General features: G+C 48.4%; 7 protein-coding genes across 7 annotated transcripts; all 7 read left to right on the forward strand.

Moving 5' to 3' along the window:
* Positions 1 to 1,654: 1,654 nt before the first annotated feature.
* Positions 1,655 to 3,343, forward strand: C7M61_004763 (uncharacterized protein; the record flags this gene model as incomplete). Its single annotated transcript, XM_024860080.1, has 1 exon — positions 1,655 to 3,343. One exon carries the CDS (start codon positions 1,655 to 1,657, stop codon positions 3,341 to 3,343), a length of 1,689 nt encoding a protein of 562 aa, XP_024711830.1.
* A 1,459-nt stretch (positions 3,344 to 4,802) lies between these two features.
* Positions 4,803 to 6,971, forward strand: PLB5 (Plb5p; the record flags this gene model as incomplete). The annotated part of the gene is made up of 1 exon (XM_024860081.1): positions 4,803 to 6,971. One exon carries the CDS (start codon positions 4,803 to 4,805, stop codon positions 6,969 to 6,971), a length of 2,169 nt encoding a protein of 722 aa, XP_024711831.1.
* A 459-nt stretch (positions 6,972 to 7,430) lies between these two features.
* DIP2 (snoRNA-binding rRNA-processing protein) lies at positions 7,431 to 10,364 on the forward strand (the record flags this gene model as incomplete). The annotated part of the gene is made up of 1 exon (XM_024860082.1): positions 7,431 to 10,364. One exon carries the CDS (start codon positions 7,431 to 7,433, stop codon positions 10,362 to 10,364), a length of 2,934 nt encoding a protein of 977 aa, XP_024711832.1.
* A 1,492-nt stretch (positions 10,365 to 11,856) lies between these two features.
* MED15 (Med15p) lies at positions 11,857 to 15,342 on the forward strand (the record flags this gene model as incomplete). The annotated part of the gene is made up of 1 exon (XM_024860083.1): positions 11,857 to 15,342. One exon carries the CDS (start codon positions 11,857 to 11,859, stop codon positions 15,340 to 15,342), a length of 3,486 nt encoding a protein of 1,161 aa, XP_024711833.1.
* A 463-nt stretch (positions 15,343 to 15,805) lies between these two features.
* Positions 15,806 to 16,240, forward strand: LTP1 (tyrosine protein phosphatase; the record flags this gene model as incomplete). Its single annotated transcript, XM_024860084.1, has 1 exon — positions 15,806 to 16,240. The coding sequence occupies one exon, from the start codon at positions 15,806 to 15,808 to the stop codon at positions 16,238 to 16,240; it is 435 nt and encodes a 144-aa protein (XP_024711834.1).
* Positions 16,241 to 16,510: 270 nt separating this feature from the next.
* Positions 16,511 to 18,310, forward strand: NOT5 (CCR4-NOT core subunit; the record flags this gene model as incomplete). The annotated part of the gene is made up of 1 exon (XM_024860085.1): positions 16,511 to 18,310. The coding sequence occupies one exon, from the start codon at positions 16,511 to 16,513 to the stop codon at positions 18,308 to 18,310; it is 1,800 nt and encodes a 599-aa protein (XP_024711835.1).
* Positions 18,311 to 19,255: 945 nt separating this feature from the next.
* On the forward strand, positions 19,256 to 20,440 carry OPY2 (Opy2p; the record flags this gene model as incomplete). The annotated part of the gene is made up of 1 exon (XM_024860086.1): positions 19,256 to 20,440. The coding sequence occupies one exon, from the start codon at positions 19,256 to 19,258 to the stop codon at positions 20,438 to 20,440; it is 1,185 nt and encodes a 394-aa protein (XP_024711836.1).
* Positions 20,441 to 21,906: the final 1,466 nt, after the last annotated feature.

The following is a 21,906-nucleotide window of genomic DNA, read 5'->3' on the forward strand; positions in this document are numbered from 1 at the left end:
ACTAGAGTTGGACCCTGACTTAAGTCGAGACAAGGCTTTACGATCAGCCTCTTTAGCAGCCGTGAAAGTATGATCTAAGAGCATACTCACATAAGAGACGAATCTCCCAGTATTTGTTTAAATGAGACTCCGAGCTAGAGATTCGATTAGACTAATTTCTCTTATCTCGTCTGTAGTCGAATCACCTTAGTTGGGATGTCTCACTCTGGCTGTATAATCTAACCTCAGGCCAGCCAATACCTAAATATCCCTTTAAACCACTTCTATGGACTCACAGAAACCGCTTAAAGAGATGCGTCAGGAACCGAGTAGTGCAATGGTAACGACACTGTGGGGCCAGGTGTGAGCAAGCCCAACAAGCCCGACCCCGAATTTTCCAAAAATCATAAAATATTGTTTTGTCATCAATGATGACGTCTCAGCTGTTACACTGAGAAGAACAGATACTACACTTGATCTAAGCCAAATGGCAAAGAGATTTAATTCGAAAAGTTAGGGTGGCAGGGTGCGCGCTCCTTATATAGTCTGGAGGCCGCTGGCCGGGTAACCTCTTCTCTTCATGCATGCTTGCGACATTTTGCAGCCAGGAAAGATGCAAGGGCTGTCTTGGTCCCCTTCAGAGTCTACGCTAATCTGGAACAGAAACTGGAACCTGGCTATGAAAATTATGTATTTGGATTCACCCGTAGACATTTATGTCGCACGACATTGCTGAGTTGCAGAAATCCAACGCCATTAAGGTTTCCAGTACGTGCTGTACAGTAAAATAAAGTTCAAATGCCGAAGTCGCCGGTAGATGCCCGGGATTCCTGGACGCCGTTTCATCAAAATAAGCTGAAATGATTCAAAGTCTTTGAAATTAAAGAATTTGAAGTCATCGCTGTAGGACGAGCTCATCGAGAGGCTGCAGCAGTAACATAGTGGCAAACCGCATGAGATGCGTACAAGATATATTTAGTGAGCTGAGGAAATCTGACCTCATCTCGCCTAGAGCTCTGTTCTGGTTTTAGAGACGGTGGTAGATTCCGAAACTCAAAGAATAACCGGCTAGGTCCATGCAATAGTAGTAATGCTCTGAAAAATCAAACCTTATTCCTTCATCATCGAACCCACCTACCTTCTACACTATCCATAGGAACCTTGCATAATTGTAGCACCCAAAAGCCAAGAGTTTTGGCTATTGGTTATCACATTTAGTATAGCCCGCCATGCTTCACCACATTAAATGCTAATTTGCTAATTGTGTAAACTATACCCCATGCCCTCCTTTCACCTCTGGTTCCCCTATTGTCCTTTCCATTAGCGACTAGTTTGCAGCCAAGCGTTGGTGTACCCCCACTCTCCATGCAGAACTCGTGTCTCAACATTCCACTATATATAGCTACACCCCGCTTCATACATGAAAAATTCCAAGTCCCGTACATTTTTCATGTACGTTAGCTTCTGCTGGAACACCATGGAAGAGCGCCGAGAGCGAGGGAAGATTCTATGTATGTGGTGTACGGATGTTTTGGGGGGAAGATGTCTGGACGTCGCGCTCAAAGCGGCAAACGCATGCGCCGCACGCCTCATCGCATATCTACCACAGCAATTTTTTCAGCTATAAGAGCTGCACCGTTTCTCAATTTTTCCAAGATCCACGTTTTTTAGACAAATGTATTCCAAACCAAGATACAACAGAAAATCACACAGAGGTGCCGGCCGCAGCAGATCGGCCAGACCCCACCACAGGGGCGGCCACAGAGGCAGAAGATATTCTGGCTACCACTACCCACAGCCTTCTAACTCCAAGGTCTACATCGAAGAACCAGAGACCGAAGAGGAGGAGGAGAGTGGCAGCGAATACGATGTTGCTCCACAAGACGAGGTCTACGAATTCGGCCTTGACGACAACTCCGACAACGAATATTCCAATGTCGTCTACGACGATGAGTCTGACTTTGACACCGAGTCTGAGTCCGATGGCAAAGAAGAAATTTTCATCATCGCCAACGACGATGTTGTCGACATCAGCGACATCTTGGCCGAGGACGCCTTGAACTACATGGAAGCCGAGGGTGCTCTCAGAGACGTCAACGATGACTTGGTCCGTTACTACGACCTGGACTCCGAGTCCTCCGACTCTGACTTGAGCTCTGAGGTTTCTGAGGCCTCTGACGACGACAGCGAAATCGACGTTGAGCTCGATTCCGAAATTGAGGACCTCCAAAAGACTCTCTACCTCTTGTCTGGTGAGGCTGACGATGACAGCGTTACCGACCTTGAAATCGAATCTGGTGATGAGTTGGAGGATGTCAGACAGACTTTTGCCGACGAGCTCGACTCCAGCGACGAAGAGGCTGTTTCCGACTTGCTGAGCGACTCGGACGACGACATCTTCTTTGAAGTTGGTTCCGACTACGACTCTTCTGACGATGAGTTCTCTGACGACGACATTGCCGTGGACGAGTACTTGTCCGACTCCGACAGCTCCGACTCGGACTCCTCCGACGACGAAGGCATCACAATCTACAGGCATAGATTCGACTTGCCAGACCGTTACGACAGCGACAACGACTCCACCGATGAGGAGTTGGCTCTTTACGAGCCTGACCAGAAATACCTCTTGGCTAACGACCTGGATGACGAATTTGACGTGATTGACTTGACCAGAGACCTCAAAGACTCCAAGGACTGCGAGGTTCTTGAGCTTGACGACAACACCTACAAGTTGAACCTCAGGTTGCCATCGTTGATCAAGGAGGACCTTAAAATCGACTTCTCCAAGGCCAAGAACGAGTTGGTGATCACGGGAAAGTTCAGCTTCACCGGCGAAGAGTCTGAGGAGTCTGACGTTGAAGAAGAGGTTTCCGAGGTTGACAGAATTGCTGAGGCTCTTGAAGCTGAGGAGCCAGAGGCCAAGGTTGCTGAGGCCGCTGAGAACGACGAAGACGAGGAAGATGAGGAATACGAGAGTGCTGACTCCAGCTCCAGCTCCAGCTCCAGCTCTGAGTCCGACTCCTCTGACTCTGAGTCTTCTGATTCCGATTCCGATTCATCTTCATCCTCCTCTTCCAGCTCTTCTGAGTCTGAATCCGACTCTGACGAGGAGGTTGTTGAGGATGCTCAGGACCTCATCAAGGAATTCCAGAGCCAGGAGATCCAGTTCGAGAAGCACTTTGTCTTTGACAAGATCATCAAGGCTGACGAGATCCAGGCCAAGTTCTTGGCCAACGGTGAGTTGGAGATGATCCTCCCTAACGAAGGTGTGGAGGTTAACCAGGACACCGACAAGATTGCCATTGCCATTGAGTCCGCCGAAGAGGCTGCTGAGCCTGCCGAGGACGTTGTGATGGAGGAGTAAATTTTTACTCAAGCTGTACAATAGATAGACAGCCCGAGAGGCTTGCATTGCCATATGGAAGGACACAGTCCGCCAAAGGAGAACCAGCGTTGGTTCACATATAGACCTTGCAACCATATGATGTATACGATAATAGAGTGACGACACGTCATGATGACTATCACCTCTCTGAACTAGATTGATTTCAGAAAAAATGCAAACAGAAAACACTAAGAAAAAATATTGTTGTTGAAAAAGAGAAAAGAAGAAAAAAAGCGTATATGTGTTGCAATAGATGTGTATACCACACTGACGTCATTGTAGATAAGCGAGCGGTGGAGCATATAGGCATGAAGTATAGACGACTTGTGATGATTGAGGACTTACAAGTTGTTCAAAAAACAAGCAGTTGAGCGTATGGGGACCTGGAATTGCGTTTATAGTCACGGAACCACAAAATCCCATATTCCGCTGTTCCACAAATCCAGACTCGTATCGAACCCTACGTCCAACAATGCCTACCCCAACCTACCCAGCAGCACTCCGACGCCTCGAAGCAGCCCCTATATCCAATTAAAGAATGGTCTTTACCAAATACCATTTCACGACTAGCCATATGAAATTGTCAATTGTGAGGATTCCTTCAGTTTCGGTAAGCCAAGAGGTATTTATAGACTAGACAAGACTAAAAGTGCATTGTTTGCGCCCCACCAAAACCCATATGGAAAAACACCGTCAGTAGGCCGTATGCCCGATCGAGTAGGTAGAGCCAATTGTTACACTACACCATAAAGCTAAACGCCACTGCAACCTCCCAAGCTTTATGTAGGCCCCTTCACTAATCTTGCTGTATCTCGTATATGGCATGTGGACCTCGATCCTCCGCTTGCTCCTTGATCTGAGACAGCAACAGCCTGCAAACACTACATCCACACAAGGTGACCGCATGGCGTCTATTTGCATTACTAGCAACAACTCAAGCCTCGGGGCCCCTTAGAGCCTATTTCCGGGGCGCAAACCGCCTAATTGATCCACAAAATGGATCCGAACTTGGATCGGTTGCGCGGGATTTTGGTAATTGAGCAAGCAGTATTGGTGAATATGGAGAGAAAGGACTGAAAAATGAAAAAATCAGCAACCTATAGCGGCGTGGAAAGCTCGCACGATAGTTGATCTACGCAGAAAAAAGCATGTAAAAAAAAAAGGGTCCGGGGCTTTTCGAAAAATAGCGTAAACGAGTCCTCAGCCGTGTTTTCACATTGTGGCCGCAAATTCCTCATTGACAAAGATTTCTTGCGCTTGGGCCCTGGCTGTGCGATGGGTAATTCCAAACAATAAAACTTCCGAATCTGGGGAACATTTCGCAGCCACTGTCTATGCTGTATAAATAGCCCTCGCCGCAGCAGCAACATCGCTTTTTACTAGATTTGGACTGGGCCTGGTTTATAAAACCGGTCTAATATCAGCTTTCACAACCTTAATGCGTTTGGCTTACACTATAGCGCTTCTAGCGACTGCCCAGGCCATATGGCCCTTTGGCAATTCAGATGAGTCTTCCTCCGTGAGCTCCTCAGAAAGCACATCTACTTCCTCCAGCTCCAGCTCATCGTCGAGCTCGTCCAGCTCGTCTTCCTCAGAATCATCTTCAGAAACTACCACTGAGGAGTCTTCCTCATCCACTTTCGGTGTGCCCACAACAGAAACAAGCACAGGCGGTGGTCTCGAGTATGCACCCAAACAAACGCTGTGTCCCGACTACGATATTGTCAGAAACGCATCTGTGCTTAATGAAGCAGAGTCAGAGTACATTCTGAACCGTCAGGCAATCACCAACGAGAACTTGGTTGATTTCCTCGAGAATGTTGCTCAGCTTCACGATTTCGATGCTCAGAACTTCATCGACAGCAGCAAGGATACCCACAATATAACCATCGGCTTGGCCTTCAGCGGAGGCGGCTACAGAGCCATGCTTTGTGGAGCAGGCCAGCTTTTGGCTCTTGACAATAGGTACAAGGAGTCTGAACTGCGAGGACTTGGCGGTCTTCTACAGAGCTCTACCTACTTGACTGGTCTCTCCGGTGGAAGTTGGCTTTTGGGTACGCTTATTCTCAATGACTGGATCTCCGTGGGTGACATTCTTGAAGAGGATAGTGGCATCTGGGACCTTTCCGACTCTATCTTCAACCCTAACGGTTTGAATGTGATTCGTAACATCCGTTACTACAATGCCCTCCGTGAAGCGTTGGACAGAAAATCCGACTTTGGCTTCGCTACTTCCCTCACCGACGTCTGGGGCCGTGCTTTGTCCATGCAATTTTTCAACGAAAACGAAGTCCCCAGAGGTGGTGAAAACATGACCTGGTCTGGTATCCAAGAGAGAGATAGCTACAAAAACCATCTGATGCCTTACCCAATTATTGTCGCCAACGGACGTAACCCCAACACGATAATCATCAACGAGAACTCGACCGTTTACGAAATATCTCCTAACGAGTTGGGTACGTGGGACCCTAGTGTCCGCAGTTTTGTGAACCTTAAGTACATGGGAACCAAGCTCGAGGGCGGCAAACCCAACACCTCAGAGTGTATATCCCACTTCGACAATGCCGGTTTCATGATGGGTACCCTGTCGTCCCTTTTCAACCAAGGTCTTCTTCGTTTACCAGACTCTGACATCAATTGGGCGCTCAAGAGAATCATTCAATTGATCTTGCTGCCTTTGCTGAAGAATGAAGTCGACATTGCCGTACACGAACCTAATCCCTTCTATTTAACCGAGTACGGTGACTCGGACGAGATCTTGAATGACTCCAGCTTGCATTTAGTTGACGGTGGTGAGGATCAGCAAAATGTGCCTCTCTACCCACTTATTCAAAAAACCAGAAACGTTGACGTGATCTTCGGGTTTGACAATTCCGCTGACACCGACCTCAACTGGCCTAACGGTACATCCTTTGTTCACACTTTCCAAAGACAATTTGCCACGCAGGGCCATGGTACTCCATTCCCATTTGTCCCCTCCAGTCAGGATTTTCTCAGAGGTGGTCTCAATGAAAGACCAGTGTTCTTTGGCTGTGACGCAAGAAACTTGTCTGACTTGGTCGCATGGCATGACTCTGAGTACAATGTTACTGATGTTCCATTGGTCATTTACATGCCTAATAGTCCTTACTCTCATGAGACGAATACCAGTACGTATGACATGAGCTACGACCACGATGAGAAACTCAATCTTATTCAGAACGGTTTCGAGGTGTCGTCCAGAGGAAACTTCAGTCACGACAGAGAGTGGCCTACTTGTGTCGGATGTGCAATCATCCGTAGACAGCAGGAGCGTCTTGGCGAGGAGCAGTCAGTGGAATGTCAAAGGTGTTTCGAGAGATACTGCTGGACAGGAGACATCGAAGACACACCTCAGCTGAGCATTGGTTCTGCTGTTTCCGGAGCTGCCCTCAAGACTGACGACGGTGGAACTTCCAACACGGTCGACTCTTCTACCTTGACTGCTGATCAAACTTCTTCATCCTCTGAATCTGCGACTGAGACTGCTTCCGAAAGTGGTAATTCATCCAATGGCGGAAGCGGTCCCGTGATGATGGAGGCTGGAGGTATGATGGTCGCTGGTCTCGCTGCACTTTTAATTCTTTAGAAAATGTTTTATAGAAAACGAAGTTACCAGTATTAGCAGTATGGTATGCGTAGGTGTGCATTTTTTCGCAGCCATGGTTGATCTTCAGAGGGCATCAGTTACACACTCAGGGAAACAGTGTCTAATTGGGGGGTGAGAAAAATTGATTAATATTTTGCAAACTTCCTAGATGATTGCAAATTGGATCATTCCGTGGGGTTTGTATTACAATATCTCTCGCTTTGTTGATGTAGATCACTACCATTGGGCTTCACACCTACAAGAACCATCTGAAAGCAAAACTTCCACAACATAATGTAAAACTTCATTAGCCCCAATCATACAAATAACATTTCAACCCTCCTACGACTCTGTAGGTCCTGAAAATGGGTGCCCATCGCCGGAGGTCACGTGCCTCATCGGGTCCTCACTAGGTCTGAAAAACTATAGAGACCTCATCTCAAAAAGCACATACCCAATATGGTCAAATCCTACGACCGTTACGAGCAGGACGCCTGCTTCGGTATCATTGGCGGCACATCCAATACCTTATGGCTCCCGCCTGCCCCTACCCAGTCGTCAAAGTCCGTAGGACGTGCTGTACTGGGAGGTCTAGAAGAGATCTTGATTTGGGACATCAAGACCGGAGAACTCATGACCAGATTGAAAGATGGTTTGACTCCTGGTGCTTCAAATGCACCTACATCTTCTCCACCAGCCACTGTGGTCGCTTTGGCCTTCCACGAACCTACAAATATCATAGCAGCTGGTCACAGCGATGGTAGTATCAAGGTATGGGATTTGACTTCAGGTTCTGTCATGGTGACCTTTTCTGGCCACCGCTCGTCCATCAGCGTTTTGCAATTTGACAGAACGGGAACAAGAGTGATTTCAGGCTCCGCCGACTCCTCCATTATTATGTGGGACTTGGTTGGTGAAGAAGGCTTGTTCAAGTTGAAGGGCCACAAGAGTCAGATTACTGGCATCTCATTCTTGAGTGAGAACCCCGAGAAAAAGCAAGACGACGAGTTCGAAGATTACATTGTGTCTGTGTCAAAAGACGGTTTGGTCAAATTGTGGGACACATCCTCAAGACAGTGTGTGGAAACCCACTTGGCCCATTCTGGAGAATGTTGGTCTCTAGGCCTCAATTCCCTCCAAGACATGCTCATAACATGCGGCAGCAAAGACCAGGTGAAGGTTTGGGAATTGGACTTGTCCAAGGAGGACGGTCAAAAAATCGTTAGTAAGGGCGAGTTTGAAAAGCAGAGCAAAGGCAGATGCACCAACATCGAGTTCACAACCATCAAGGATTCTTCCAGCGCTTATGAGGTTTTCTACCTTCAGAACGCCGACAGAACGACGGAGATCTACAGAATACGGTCTGCTGAAGAAATCAAAAAGGGTATCGCCAAGAGAACCAAGCGTCTCACCGAAAAAGGCCTTGACGAGGACGAAATCCTCCAGTCACTCCGGGAGTCCGAAATCAGCATGCTCATCACGCCCTTGACCACAGTCAGAACCATCTCCAAAATCAAGTCGTGCGTGTGGGTCCAGTCCTCCAGAAAGAAGATGGACTTACTCATATCATTGACAAACAACAGCATCGAATATCATAGCATTGCGCTCCCTGAGCAGATCAGAAAAGCTCAGGTCGGGGAGCTCCACTCCGTCAAGGTCCATGCCATTGACCATCAGGGTCACAGAACTGACATTAGGGCCATGGACCTTTCTGAAGATAACCGTCTTTTGGCGACCGCCTCGAACGGTGAACTCAAGATCTGGAACGCCAAAACAGAAAACGTTTTACGTACATTCACGCTTGAAAGCGGCTACGCCTTGTGCTGTAAGTTCCTTCCTGGTGGCACATTGGTGGTTGTTGGTTACAAGAACGGTGATCTCGAGCTCTACGACCTCGCATCCTCATCATTAATAGACAGAGTCGAAAGAGCCCATGAGAACCAGTCAGTGGTTGTGAACGGAAAAGCTGATGATAACCGTTCGGCTATCTGGTCTATGGACCTCACGCCAGACGGAAAGACATTGATCACGGGAGGAAACGACAAGACAGTGAAGTTCTGGAACATCAAGGTCAGCCAGGAGTTGGTCGCTGGTACGGGTAACACTGTCTCCACATTGAAGCTCCAACATACTCAGACACTTGAATTGCCAGAGGAGGTTTTGTGTGTGAGGGTTTCACCAGACTCTCGTTTACTTGCCGTTTCGTTGTTGAACAACAATGTTCAGGTTGTGTTCATGGACTCCTTGAAATTGTTCCTCACTCTTTACGGCCACAAGTTGCCTGTGCTTTCCATCGATATTTCCCATGACAGCAAAATTATCATCACCTCCTCCGCAGACAAGAACATCAAGATCTGGGGTTTGGACTTTGGTGACTGCCACCGTTCCATTTTTGGTCACCAAGACTCCATCATGAACGTTCGCTTCATTCCAGAAAGTCACAACTTCTTCTCGTCCGGTAAAGACGGCATGATCAAGTACTGGGACGGTGACAAGTTCCAGTGTATCCAGAAGCTTCCTGCCCACCAGAGCGAAGTATGGGCTCTCTGTGTCAGTCGAAGTGGTACATTTGTCGTTTCCACTTCCCACGACCATTCCATCAGAATTTGGAGTGCCACGAACGACCAGGTGTTTTTGGAAGAAGAGCGTGAGAAGGAGATGGACGAGCTCTACGAGAACGAGGTTTTGGACTCTTTGGAGGCTGTGGACACGAAAGGTGGAAAAGCCGAAGATGATGACGAAGAAGAGGGTGATGGTGTTGAACAGGTGACCAAGCAGACGACGGAAACCCTCAAGGCCGGTGAAAAGCTCATGGAGGCTCTAGATATTGGTATTGAGGATTTGGACGCTACTGAAGCATACGAGTTGCAATTACAGCAGTTTAAATCCAAGAAGCCTGGTGTGATGAATCCACAAAAACCCACGCCCCACTCCATCTTGCTTGCCTTTGGAGTCACTGGAAGCGAGTATGTGCTCAACACCATGACCAAGATCAGAGCAGCCCAAATCGAAGATGCCCTTCTTGTGATGCCGTTCTCGTACGTTCTCAAGCTTCTCCGTTTCATCGAGATCTGGACCAACAAGGACAACATCACGAAGAACCTTGTGAACCTCCAGTTGATCTGCAAGGTGCTCTTTTTCGTGGTGAGGACCAACTCCAAAGAGCTCACGAACCAGCGTGATCCCAAGATCAAGACGCATCTTTTGAAGGTTAAGGAGCAGCTTCGAGGCGAATTGGCCACGGCGTCCAACCAGCTTGGTTACAATACGCAAGGGTTGATGTTCAAGCGCAACCAGTGGAAGCTTGAGCACGAGACGGAGTTTATTGATGAGGCCGAGCAGAGAGAGCATGAAGAGAAGCGTGCGGTGAAGAGAACGTTTGCCACTGTTTAAGGGATGTTGGCATTTGGCTGTATAGGATTAGAGATGTAAATATAGAATCTCGAGGCGTTGAGGAGAGTAGACAATAGTGGGGAGGCCGATCCAGCCAGGGCACAGACACTTAGTAAAGTAGGAGTTTTAAAAAAAGAAGAATAGAGTGATTTTGTCGTTTCTTCGTTTTCGTCGTTTTTGTGAGTTTTTTCCAATGGCCAAATGATCGTTTAGCTGGCTGCCTACGTCAAATGGCGCAAACGAGAAACGCACAATCAAGTGAGGCCGCCATAGACGCCATAGACGCCACATTAGGCCATCTGACGAGCGGCCTTTGCCACAATTTGGTAAACCTCGAAAGCCCTTCACCCTCGAAAATTCAAAATCAACAAATCCCAAACAAAAGTCAAAAAAGCGTTGTTGCTTCACCCCGGCCCGTTTCGCAGCCATACCCAAGAAACACCATGCCGCGCTATTGTCCGCCAACAATGGATTCTCGACAAGTCCTATGCTGAAAAAGGAAGACACGGTTCCCGGAGATGTAGGTGGCACATTTGGGCGGAAGGCTGCTTGGGCGAAGTGCACCAATGGGGCAGCGTGAAGCCAAATGGCAGGGTAGTGTCGCGGAGGCGGCGAAAAAAAAGCTTGATTCGTTTTGATGAGAAATGGTCCGTTGAAGTAGGCGAGAATGCGAGCGGAATGCCACATCTTGGAGGGAGCACCATTTCTTTTGGAATTTAAATAAACGAATCAAATTGGCCTTCCATTTTAATTAAAAATCCTTCGACTAAGAGCTCTTTTTGCCCAGCATTCTCGACGCCGCAGGGTGATGGTGCCATGGTCGTCCGAGGCCGGTTGCAAAATCGTGCGTCAGGGCACGGCTGCTGATCTGAGGCCGATCCGGGTCCATCTCGAGATGGGGAAGCGCAAACGACTGAAACGAAAATAGAGGGCAAACAATGTTTTGGAGATTGTCAGGAGAATGTAAAAATGTGTTAATTCCAGGACTTCGTCTGTCACTTCGCCTGCCACTTTCTGCTCGGGCGATCGAAAAGGGCAACAGAAGTGGAGAATGACGCTGCGCCCAAGGCAGTCCGAGTACCAGGGTCCACGAGCGATCCAGCAAAAATGCTCGAAGTTTTCCCAAAATCTTGCAAAACCTGCCCTTTTTGTAATCTCTTTTTCTGTCCCTTCCTATTATTTTCTCCCCAAGGTCACCCCGTCCCGTTGTCAATGGGTGCAAGCCCGGTAGGCAGATAGTGGGGCACACCTGGACCTCCGCTCCGCCCGCAACCCACCCCCCAGCAGAAAAGAAGCAGTATTTGGAATTTTGAAAGTTCAACTTTTTTTTTTGTAAATTACGCCTTGCTGCGATCACAATTATCCCATTTTCACCAAACCCACCCCCTGGCTTTGTTACCCCCGCCCACCCTCTGCACCCGCAGACCTGCTACACCTGAACCGCCAGTGCGAATCCATTTTTTCTAACCCTTGCTAAACTCGGGCCAGCATCATGAACAACATGGCAGCGCCGATGGGCGGCACGTGGCACCTGGAGCAGAATCCAGACGAAAGGCAGAAAGTCATTCTGATCGTTATGCAAACGCTCAGGGATTTACAAGGCGCCAACTACAACGAGGCCGGAGCGTCCAAACTGGCCCACGAGTTCGAGAAGTACGTTTTCCTGAAGGCCGCCTCCAGGGACGAGTATCTCACCGCCATCAAGCAGAAGGTCCACCAGATGAGGGGCTCCTTGCGTAATCAGGGCCAGCAGCCCCAGAGCCAGCTCCAGAATCAGAATCAACCGAATCAGGGCAACCAGGCCATGAACAGACAGGCTTTCCAGGCGAGACAGCAGCAGGCCAAACAGGCTCAAGCGCAGCAGGCCCAGCAGTCTCAGCAGGCTCAACAGGCCCAGCAAGCTCAGCAGGCCCAGATGGGCATGGGCATGAACAACGACATGAACTTTTTCCCTCAGAACCAGATGATGAGGAACGGCATGATGAACCAGGGCATGTCCCGGCCAAACTCCCAGATGGGGATGCAGAACAACAGCGTGGGCTCCCAGGCCTCGGCGGCGAACTCCGGATCTGCTGCCACCTCGGCCCCGTCTTCGGCTCCTTCTGGAAACAACGCCACAGGCGGAAGACCCAGCTTGACGTCCCAGCAGATGCAGCAGCTCAGCACCATGATCAAGAACGTGCCCATCCCACCTCCTCTCCTCAACAAGATCCCCAACTTACCACCCAACGTCAACACCTGGGCACGGATTTTCGAGCTTGCTCAGAACAAGGCAATTCCGCCTGCCAGTGTGCCTGCGATCAAGGAGATCCACAACGCCCATCTTCTGATAGTCATGCAGCAGCACCAGCAGAGACTTGCCCAGCGCCGTGTGGGCTCCACCGGCGGGCAGAATGCCGACCAGAACATCAACAGCATGAACAACATGAACGGCATGAACAACATGAACAGACAGTCCCAGGGCCAGATGAACATGCAAAACCAGCGCATGCAGCAACAGCAGCAACAACAACAACAGCAGCAGCCACAGCAGCAGCCGGCGTTCAAGAACAACAAACCTCAAGGTGGTCAGAACATGCAGCTCAATATGGGAATGCAGAGGCCTCAGTCCCAGCAAAACCAGCAGCAGCAGAACCAACAGAACCCTATGATGAAGCAGCAGAATCAGCAACCGCAGCAGCAACTGCAGCAGCAAAATCAGCAGGTTCAGGGTAACAACAACTTGGGTATGGCCAACCAGGCCGGTGGTCAGCAGCAGGCTGCTCCCATGAAAATGCCCAATTTTCAAATTACCCCTCAGGACATGATGGACTACCAGGCGGATGCGCTTGCCTACTTGAGCAGGGCTCAACAAGAAGGCAAGATTCCTCCTAATTTGGACAACGCTGGCAAGCAAAACTTCATCCGCAAGTTCATCTACCACCTGAAGGCTAATGCGTTCAAGAATGAACAGGCAAAGGCGAACAAGGCTGCTGGTCAAATGAACATGGCTCCGCAACATCCACAGCGCACCCCTCAGCAGCTGCTGATGCAAATGGGCAACGTGAACCAGGGCGGGTTCCCTCATCAGCAGTACCAGCAGCAACAGCAGCTCAACCAGAACCAGCAGCAACAACCTCCTCAGTCTCAGCAGCAGCCAATGGGAGGAATGCAGCAGGGTATGGGTCAGCCTCAGCAGTCACCCATGATGGGTAACATGCAACAGCCAAACGCTTCGCAGATGATGAACCAGGGCGCTAACCAGACGATGTTCTCTCCTGTAATGCAGCAGAAGGCGCCAATGCAGGGATCCCAGGGTAACATGGGTAACATGGCAGGACAGCAGAACCAGGCTAGAAGGCCAATGGGTGTTCCACCTATCACTGACGAGATGAAGATGAAATTGAAGTCTCTTTTTGATGAGGTGGCACGCAGTGACAACCACAACCTCAGCAATCACACAAATACCTTAACGGACTCTGACAAGTTCCGTTTCAAGGAGCTCATGACGAAGATAAGCCAGCAGTATGGTACTGTGGACCATGTCCTCACATACTACTATGTTTTACACAGAGACCTCAACGGAACCAAGAAGCTAATACAGATGAAGTTCATGACCAAGAACATCATCGAGGGTTTCCAGAAGGGCCTCTACCTTGCTCGTCCTGAATTGCTTGAGAAGGTGGTCCAGTACTTCCAGAGATACTTTGATTCGGTTAAGAAAGAGCTTGCAGCCCGCAGGCAGCAGCAGCAACAGCAGCAACCACAAAAGTTGGACCAGACAACTAATCAGATGTCTCCTGCTCAGCAGCGCCCTGCTATGAACCAACCAGCAGCTCAAGTTCCGAATCAACGTCCTCTATCTGCCATGCAACCTATGCAACAGGGTGACCAACGTTTCATGCCTCAAAATGTGCCTCAGAGCGCCCAGCAGAACTTTGGTCCCCCAGGGATGGGTCAAATGCCTATGGGTCAGAATATGAGTCCTCAACAGCAGCACCAGCAGCCTCCTCAACAGCCAGTTCCTCAAGCACAGCAACAAATGGCCAACCAAAGAGTTCCGCAACAACAAACGCAACAGCAGTTTGCACGTAATGCTACTTATGGCCAAATCGCTCAGGGCCAGCCCGACTGGCTGAAGGCTGTTAATGCTCAGCAAAGAGGTGCCAACATCTCTCCTATGCCTGTTGCGCAGAATACCTCGCCACAGATGCAAACACAAACGGCTCCTAAGGCAGCTGCAAAACCTGCAAAGAAGACTAGTACTAGTGGTGCCGCTGGTAGAAGAAAGTCTACAAAAGCTGCTGGTACAATGCCTACTCCTGGCAACTCAGCACCAACGCCAGCTACTTTGGCTAATGCCATCAAGACCCCTAATAGCATGCCAACGCCTCAAGTCATCCAAAGCAATAGCAATAAGGGTACGCCGATTGATGTTTCTCCTCATAGCGATAATAAGGGCAACAATGTGATGGGTAAAGAGCCAATTGTTGGAGATGTGTTTGGTGGAAACCAAGTCGACTCCAAGTTAGACTCTAGAAGGGAGCTCTCAAAGACGAATCCCGAGCAGTTCTTCTTCGCCGCATTGTCTAATCTTCTCGAAACGGACAAGGCTGAAGGTACAAATGGTACGAAGGCTGCAAACACGGATAACACCAAGTCTCCTCTTTCTCCCAACTCGGTCGAATGGACTTGCAATGTCAAGCCTGAGGCTATCACCTCTGCTTTCCGCCAGGTTGATTTCATCAAGGAGCTTACCAACATGGAAGTGTTGGAGGAGTGTGCCAAATTGGTGGAGAGAGATGCTATCAAGAAGGAACAGGAAGCTTCAAGTTCCAAGAAAAGAGAGCGTGAGGAGCCTGACGACATCGATATGTTGTTTGACGAAGCAGATACCAAGAAAGTTAAGACAGAAGACTTTGATCGGTACATGTACGAGCCAGTTGACTTTGATGATTGGAAGCAATGGCTTACCGGGTTGCAGCAGACCAAGGTATAATTGGTGGTGCTAGATATTGGTATAATAAAACGACTGTGATAAGGAGGTAGGATATTCAAATGTATAATCGATATGATCAATGAAATTGAAAACATATTGTAGTGTTCTGATTACTATTGATAGTTTCAGAGATTCTCATTACTGCTTTTGAGATGCACCACTCACGACCCTTACCAAAATATCAATGTTTCAAGACGATAAGCATCATTTTGAAAAATTATATATAAAAAGACTTCACTTGCTTTAACATCCTGATATCAATATCACAGCTTATGCAACGAATCGAATCGCCTGCACACATATAGCACACTATCTCAGACTATCACCGATCTTCAACTACTTGCTTATGGGCTCCGACAAGAAAATCTCCGTCGCCTTCGTGTGTCTCGGCAATATGTATGTTTCAATTCCACAAAACCAAAAATGAATCCAACATTGACTAACTTTCAGTTGCCGTTCGCCTATGGCTGAGGCTGTCTTCAAGCACAAAGTTAAAGAACTTGGCTACAGTGACCACTTCAAACTCATTGACTCATACGGAACCAGCGGCTGGCACGTCGGGGACAGTCCAGACTCTAGATCAGCAGCCACGTGTCGTAAGCATGGAGTGCCAGTGAATCACTCTGGTCAGCAAATTTCAACTAGAGATTTCGCCAAGTTCGACTATGTGATCGGCATGGACGAGTCAAACAAGGAGGACTTGATGTTCATGAAACCCTCTGACAGCAAAGCGCGTGTGGCTTTGTTTGGAGAGTGGAAGACTGACCCTCAGTTCAAGACTATTGTGCTGGACCCATACTATGGGGGAAGAGAAGGCTTCGAAGTGAACTTTAGACAGATCTCACACTTTTCCGAAGAGTTCTTGAAGCAGGAGATCGGAGAAAAGAACAAGATCTGAGATTAGATTATGGAAATAGAAAAAGTTGCGTGTGTGATTCGATTGAGAGTAGCAAGAGACGTGTTGGACGTCCTCAATGAGATAGCCCAGTACCCAATAAACCCGATTTTTAAGCTTAAGAAAAAACTACTTTTTTTATCTTGGAGAAATGATAAAATTTAGATGAACTACGTAAGAAATGGAAGGTTTCTGGATCTACTGTGTGGTCGTGCGGTACCCAAGACATCAAATGTCCACTAGCGAGGTTTGACCGCTTCATTCTAGCACACCATGAGTTCTAGAAAACTACAACAGGAGTGCGACAAGCTCCAAAAGAAAATTGTCGAAGGATTGCAGATATTCGACGACATTCATGACAAAATTTCCGCTACCGACAATGCCAGTCAGAAAGAGAGACTTGAAGGTGACTTGAGGAAAGAAATCAAGAAGTTGCAGCGTTCTCGTGACCAGGTGAAGCAATGGCTAGGTGACAGTTCTGTCAAGCTCGATAAGAACCTATTACAAGATAGCCGAAGCAAGATTGAGAATGCTATGGAAAGATTCAAAGAGGTGGAGAGAGTAAGCAAAATGAAGCAATTCTCAAACGAAGGTTTGGAAATGCAAACGAAACTCGGGGCTTCTGATGTGGATGAGGCAAAGAAGAACGAGGCTTCGCGTTACGTGACTGATGTTCTTGAAGAGTTGGCCAGACAAAACGAACTTTTAAGTGGAGAGCTAAGTATGTTCTCTGGTAAGAAGAAGCTGGGCAACGCCCAACTGGCGATCGACGACTTGAACCAGAAGATCGACAGAAACAACATGCATATCGGCAAGCTCGAACAGGTGCTTCATAACTTGACCAACGAGCAGCTAAAGCCCGAAAGGATAGACGATATCAAGGACGACTTAGACTATTATGTGGAGAACAACCAGGCGCCCGATTTCATCGAGTACGATGAATTCTATGAAGCACTAGAACTTGAGGAGGCTCCTGAAAGCTTCCCTGCCGCTTCACTCCCAACCACTGCCCAGGAGGAGAAGGAGCCTGAGAAGGTGGAAAAGATCGAAAAGCCCAAGGAGAAGGAAACTCCAAAGGAGCCTCAGCCCAAAAGCCCGGCAAAGAAGGAAAACAGTCATTCTCTGGCAGCTCCTTCTGCGCCAGTGTCTGCACCTAGTTCCTCCTCTGCTACTACCGCATCACTGAGCCATACGCAGCCTCTCACAGCGCCAGCCAAGCCACCTACCGGCTCTGGTCCCTCCGCTGCTGCTCTTGCGCTGGCACGTGCTCCTCCTCCAGGTCTTGGGTCTTCCAAGTCGGGTAGCCCGGCTCCTCTGGCTAGTGTACTCAAAACTAGTGCTGAGGAGCTTAAAAAGAGGGTTATCACATCTCAGGCCAGTGCTCCAGCGGCGCCAGCCCCAGGTCTTACAGCCGCTGCTGTGCTCTCTGGTGCTATGAACAACCAGGGATCGCCAGCCTTGTCTAATGCCGCAACCTCAACTGCTGGATCCACTGCTAGAGCACCCTCTGAAGCTCTGCCTTCTTTGCCAGCAGCACTCACGCAAGAGTCAAAGTACATGAGCGAGGCAGCCTCGCGGGTGAATGCCATTGCACAGAACAGATTAGCGAACCCATTGCCGTTCCTGGCGATCAGCCAACTCTTGGAGTCTTCCTTGCTTAATTGTCCCGACTCCTCTGATGCGGAGAGGCCTCGTCAATACAACCCACAGAACGTGCATCCGCTGTCGGTGGACTACCCTCAGGAGCCTATGTTTGAGCTCAACTCGGCTAAAATCATGTCCAAGTTCGACAACGACACGCTATTTTTCTGTTTCTACTACAGCGAAGGCCAGGACGACCTTGCAAAGTACAACGCCGCTCGCGAGTTGAGCAGGCGAGGCTGGGTGTTCAATTCGGAAACAAAGCAGTGGTTCTCGAAAGACGAGAAGGCCAAGAGCCGTTCTGTGTCTTTGGCTCCAGGCGAGGAGGTGGAGCGTGGTGAAAGCTACAAGTACTTTGACTACCAGAGCAGCTGGTTGATCCGCCGCAAGGACAACTTTAGCTTTAAGAAGGAGTTGCAGGAGACGTTTTAGAAGAGGATGGAAGCAGGGTGACGTGCATAGCGAACGGCAACGTTTACGAAGAATACAGGTAATACAACGATAAAGTGTAGAAGGTAGGGGACGCGTGAAGCAGACGACTGTATAAATGTGTTCCTGAAAATGCTGGTAAAAAAAGCTGGTATTCGGCCGACGAGCGTGTTATTGTTATAGAGCCGCTTGAGTATTTTTAGCACAAGTCAAATCAGAACGGTTTTTTAAAATTCAATTGTTCAGTAACAAAATTGATATTATTCGGTAACTGCAAGGCTTAATCTTTTATTTTTCGGCTGCGGACTTTACATTTCCTTCTTAAACAGGTCCTAGTGGGGGCACCTGGACCATTTGAGCTCAAGGGATGGACATGGCACAAAACCGTGCCTAGGACCGGAAGCCGCAATAACGAAAACGGATATCTTGAATTAATTTCTATAAAAAGCCACAAATTCGACGTTTTTGAGATCCTGATTTTTTCTTAAGTCTTGACGTTTGAATTCTTCCTTTTTTTTTTTTTTTGTCCCCCTTCTGCCTCACCTGAATCTAGATCAGTGAGAAGCGGCTTAGCCAAGCTGCCTGGAGAAAGGAAGATCAAAAGTGAGAAAAAGTCGTCTCCTACTTCAAGTTTCTTTCGAGACGTCGTCGTGAAACCCACTTTTCGTGACAAACCCCGTTTTCAATTTTTTTATATCGGGAGCCTGCAAATCTTCAGATCTGTTCAACAGTACTTGACCCGCCGGAAATACGATCCACGAGTCACTGAGATCTGACAGAAAGTATAGGCACGAGACGACCCCTCCAAAGCTAAACTCAAATCCCGTTTCAAAAGCTTGCCTTGGGGCGTAAACAAATAAAGCACCGAAACGCCCTGATTTCTGACACCTCAGAATCAGAAAACGCATATATAAGTCTTCCAAAGGGCATCATCTCGAAGAAACCAACATGTCCCTAAAACCACGTGCTACATCAACCGATAAGTCGTACCTGACAGGCTCGGACGGCTGCTTGGTGTGTCCGTCCAGCATAGATCCTTGTCCCTCGTGTCCTGCCAACCAGGTATGTCATCAGATATCACGAACATGTGACCAGTGCCCCAAGAATGTCTGTGTGGACAGCTCCAGACTGTCTTCCGGAGGAGGAACGCCTGTGGGTGGTATCGTGGGAGGTGTTGTTGGTGGTGTGGTGGTGCTAGCGCTAATACTAGGTGGCTTGTGGTACTACAAGAAGGTGTACCGCAAGAAGCACCCTATGTTGGAGGACGATTTGGCCATGGACGACTACAAGACAGATATTGAAGATCTGGACACTCGCTCTCCGCGTAACACCTTGTCCAGTGGAGAAATGGAAGGTGCAGCGGCAGCAAGACCTGTTAGACCCCAAGCCAGAAGAACAGATTCCAACAACTCCCTCAAAAAGAACCACAGAGTGTCCTCCTACGAGTCGTTTATGCGTCCTCAAGCAAGATACGCTCGCCGTGGTGGTGCCCTGGCGAGAGGCCGTGCCAGAGGCCAGGCCCAGAACAGAAACTTGCTGCCATATGGAGACAACGACTCATCCAAGAGAAACTCCATTGCAACCACCATCTCAACCACCAACGCATCTAACATTTTACCCGTGGCTTATATTCCAGGTGTCACGGTGAGACCTACCAAGAACAACACTCGCTCGATATATTCCTACGAGTCTGACTCGATATTCTCCGACATCAACACCATCGAGAATGCGTCTATCATTGCTGAACGAACAGGCCAGCTGAAACTGGCGACTATGACTGCAATCAGAGCGCAGCCGAAGCTCGTTAACGTTGCTCGAATAGAAGAAGGTGATGAGGAAGAAGAGGAAGACGAAGAGGAGCACAACACAACGTGGAACTCCAACAAGGACTCTATCGTTACCAACACGCAGGTCGTGAACGAGCTGACGAACACGCTAGACCACAACAGCGATAGCGATGTCGATCTGGATGTGGATCTGGACATTGGCGAGATTAACCGAGCTACAAGCGTGAGGCGACCCGAGGGTCAGGTGGTGGCACCACCACAAGTATTGATCGACGGCGACCTCGAGCAGGATGACCTGAGCGCTGGCTCGTTCATCTTGGACATTGGAAAAGGTCCCCAAGTATGAGGACCATGCATGTACTGATAAAGCATAACAATATGATAGTGACTGCGTTGTAGCTGATTGTGAATTAAAGTTTTTCAAGCGAGGCAACTGACGCTAATCTAGGGGCCTTGATCCCTTAATTTCTATATCAAATTAATTAGAGAATTACACAGACCGGAAATGGCAATCTGAACATTCTTGTCGTGTCCACATGTTCGCTATAGGATTTCCAGACAGCTCAAGAGGTAAAAAGTTCTTCGTGCTTTTTAACCAGTCTGACCATTTGGAAAATCAGAGTGAACTACTTGATTTAGGTTTGAGTAAGCTTCATCTTCGAAAGGGTGCCTATATAAAAGTACCTAGTCCAAACAATATTGGAATCGCCTTATCAGTAGTCTAAAAACCGAGCAATTCATCAAATTCCTCTAATGAAGCAATCGGATTATGTTCTTCACAAATCTCAACTATATCCACATTTTGCAGCCATATCTGCCTGACGCATATGTCGAACACCTTAGTACACACCACTTGGCGGTTACCTACATTGCATCTTCAAGGCTTCCCAACACAAAATTAAAATCACACAACTGAAGTTGTGATATTTTGCATGTGCAGCTAGATTAGTGTACCTTCAATGATGTCCTTATATAATTACTGCTCCTCTTCACCTCAGCGGCTACATCTCGCATTTTTCACCCCAGGACCCTTTTCCACTAAAACACCTTCCCGAAGGTTCGATTTTGACCCACGCTGCATTGCTTCCAACTCACATATCTATACTTGCTATCAGATCATCGATCCACTTTGGCGCAGATGCGATCGCCATGGGCTGGCCAAGTCCGAAACACGAACATTTCTATCTGCAGGAAATTTGGCATTTTACCAACCACCGTAATCTAAATATTTGATCGATATTACGTTTCCCCCAATCCCCCACGGTTCTCCAGGGTGTCGTGGGACTTCCGAGGGTAGATACCACCGGTGCGCACCGGCCCGGTCTTCTAGCACCCACGGTACTTAGTCAGCGTGCATTCAGGTTCGAGAGACAATCAGATGGGGTGGATCACGTGAAAGGCCCCAAGCCTTGGCCAGGCCTTGTCAAACGTCATATCGAGGGTATTCGAGGAAATGGGGTTAGTAATTGCAAGAACAGGGGCCTCTTTTGGCGTTCTTTCCGAGGGAGGACCTGAGACACCCAAAAGCGGACTGCAGGTAGTGGAAATCCAACAGTTTTCAGCGGAACGGCTTGACTCACCAAACTGGGTGATATCGGGATAGTTTTTACATCTTTAGATTTCTCTGATCTCACTGATTATATTGATACCCTTAGTGGACCACAAAACTGCAATTTTGTCCAGATCAATCGAGGCCTGATCGCTATGATGTAAGCTGGTGTACGGGTCTTTTCCAACGTCGCTCAACGACCCGCTTCACCGAATCCGCATGTGTCAAGGTGATTTGGTAAAAGTTGTTGCCGAGTCTTGTTC

This window comes from Candidozyma pseudohaemuli (genome assembly GCF_003013735.1).
Source record: "Candidozyma pseudohaemuli strain B12108 chromosome Unknown scaffold00017, whole genome shotgun sequence".
In the NCBI taxonomy this organism is placed as follows: domain Eukaryota; kingdom Fungi; phylum Ascomycota; class Pichiomycetes; order Serinales; family Metschnikowiaceae; genus Candidozyma; species Candidozyma pseudohaemuli.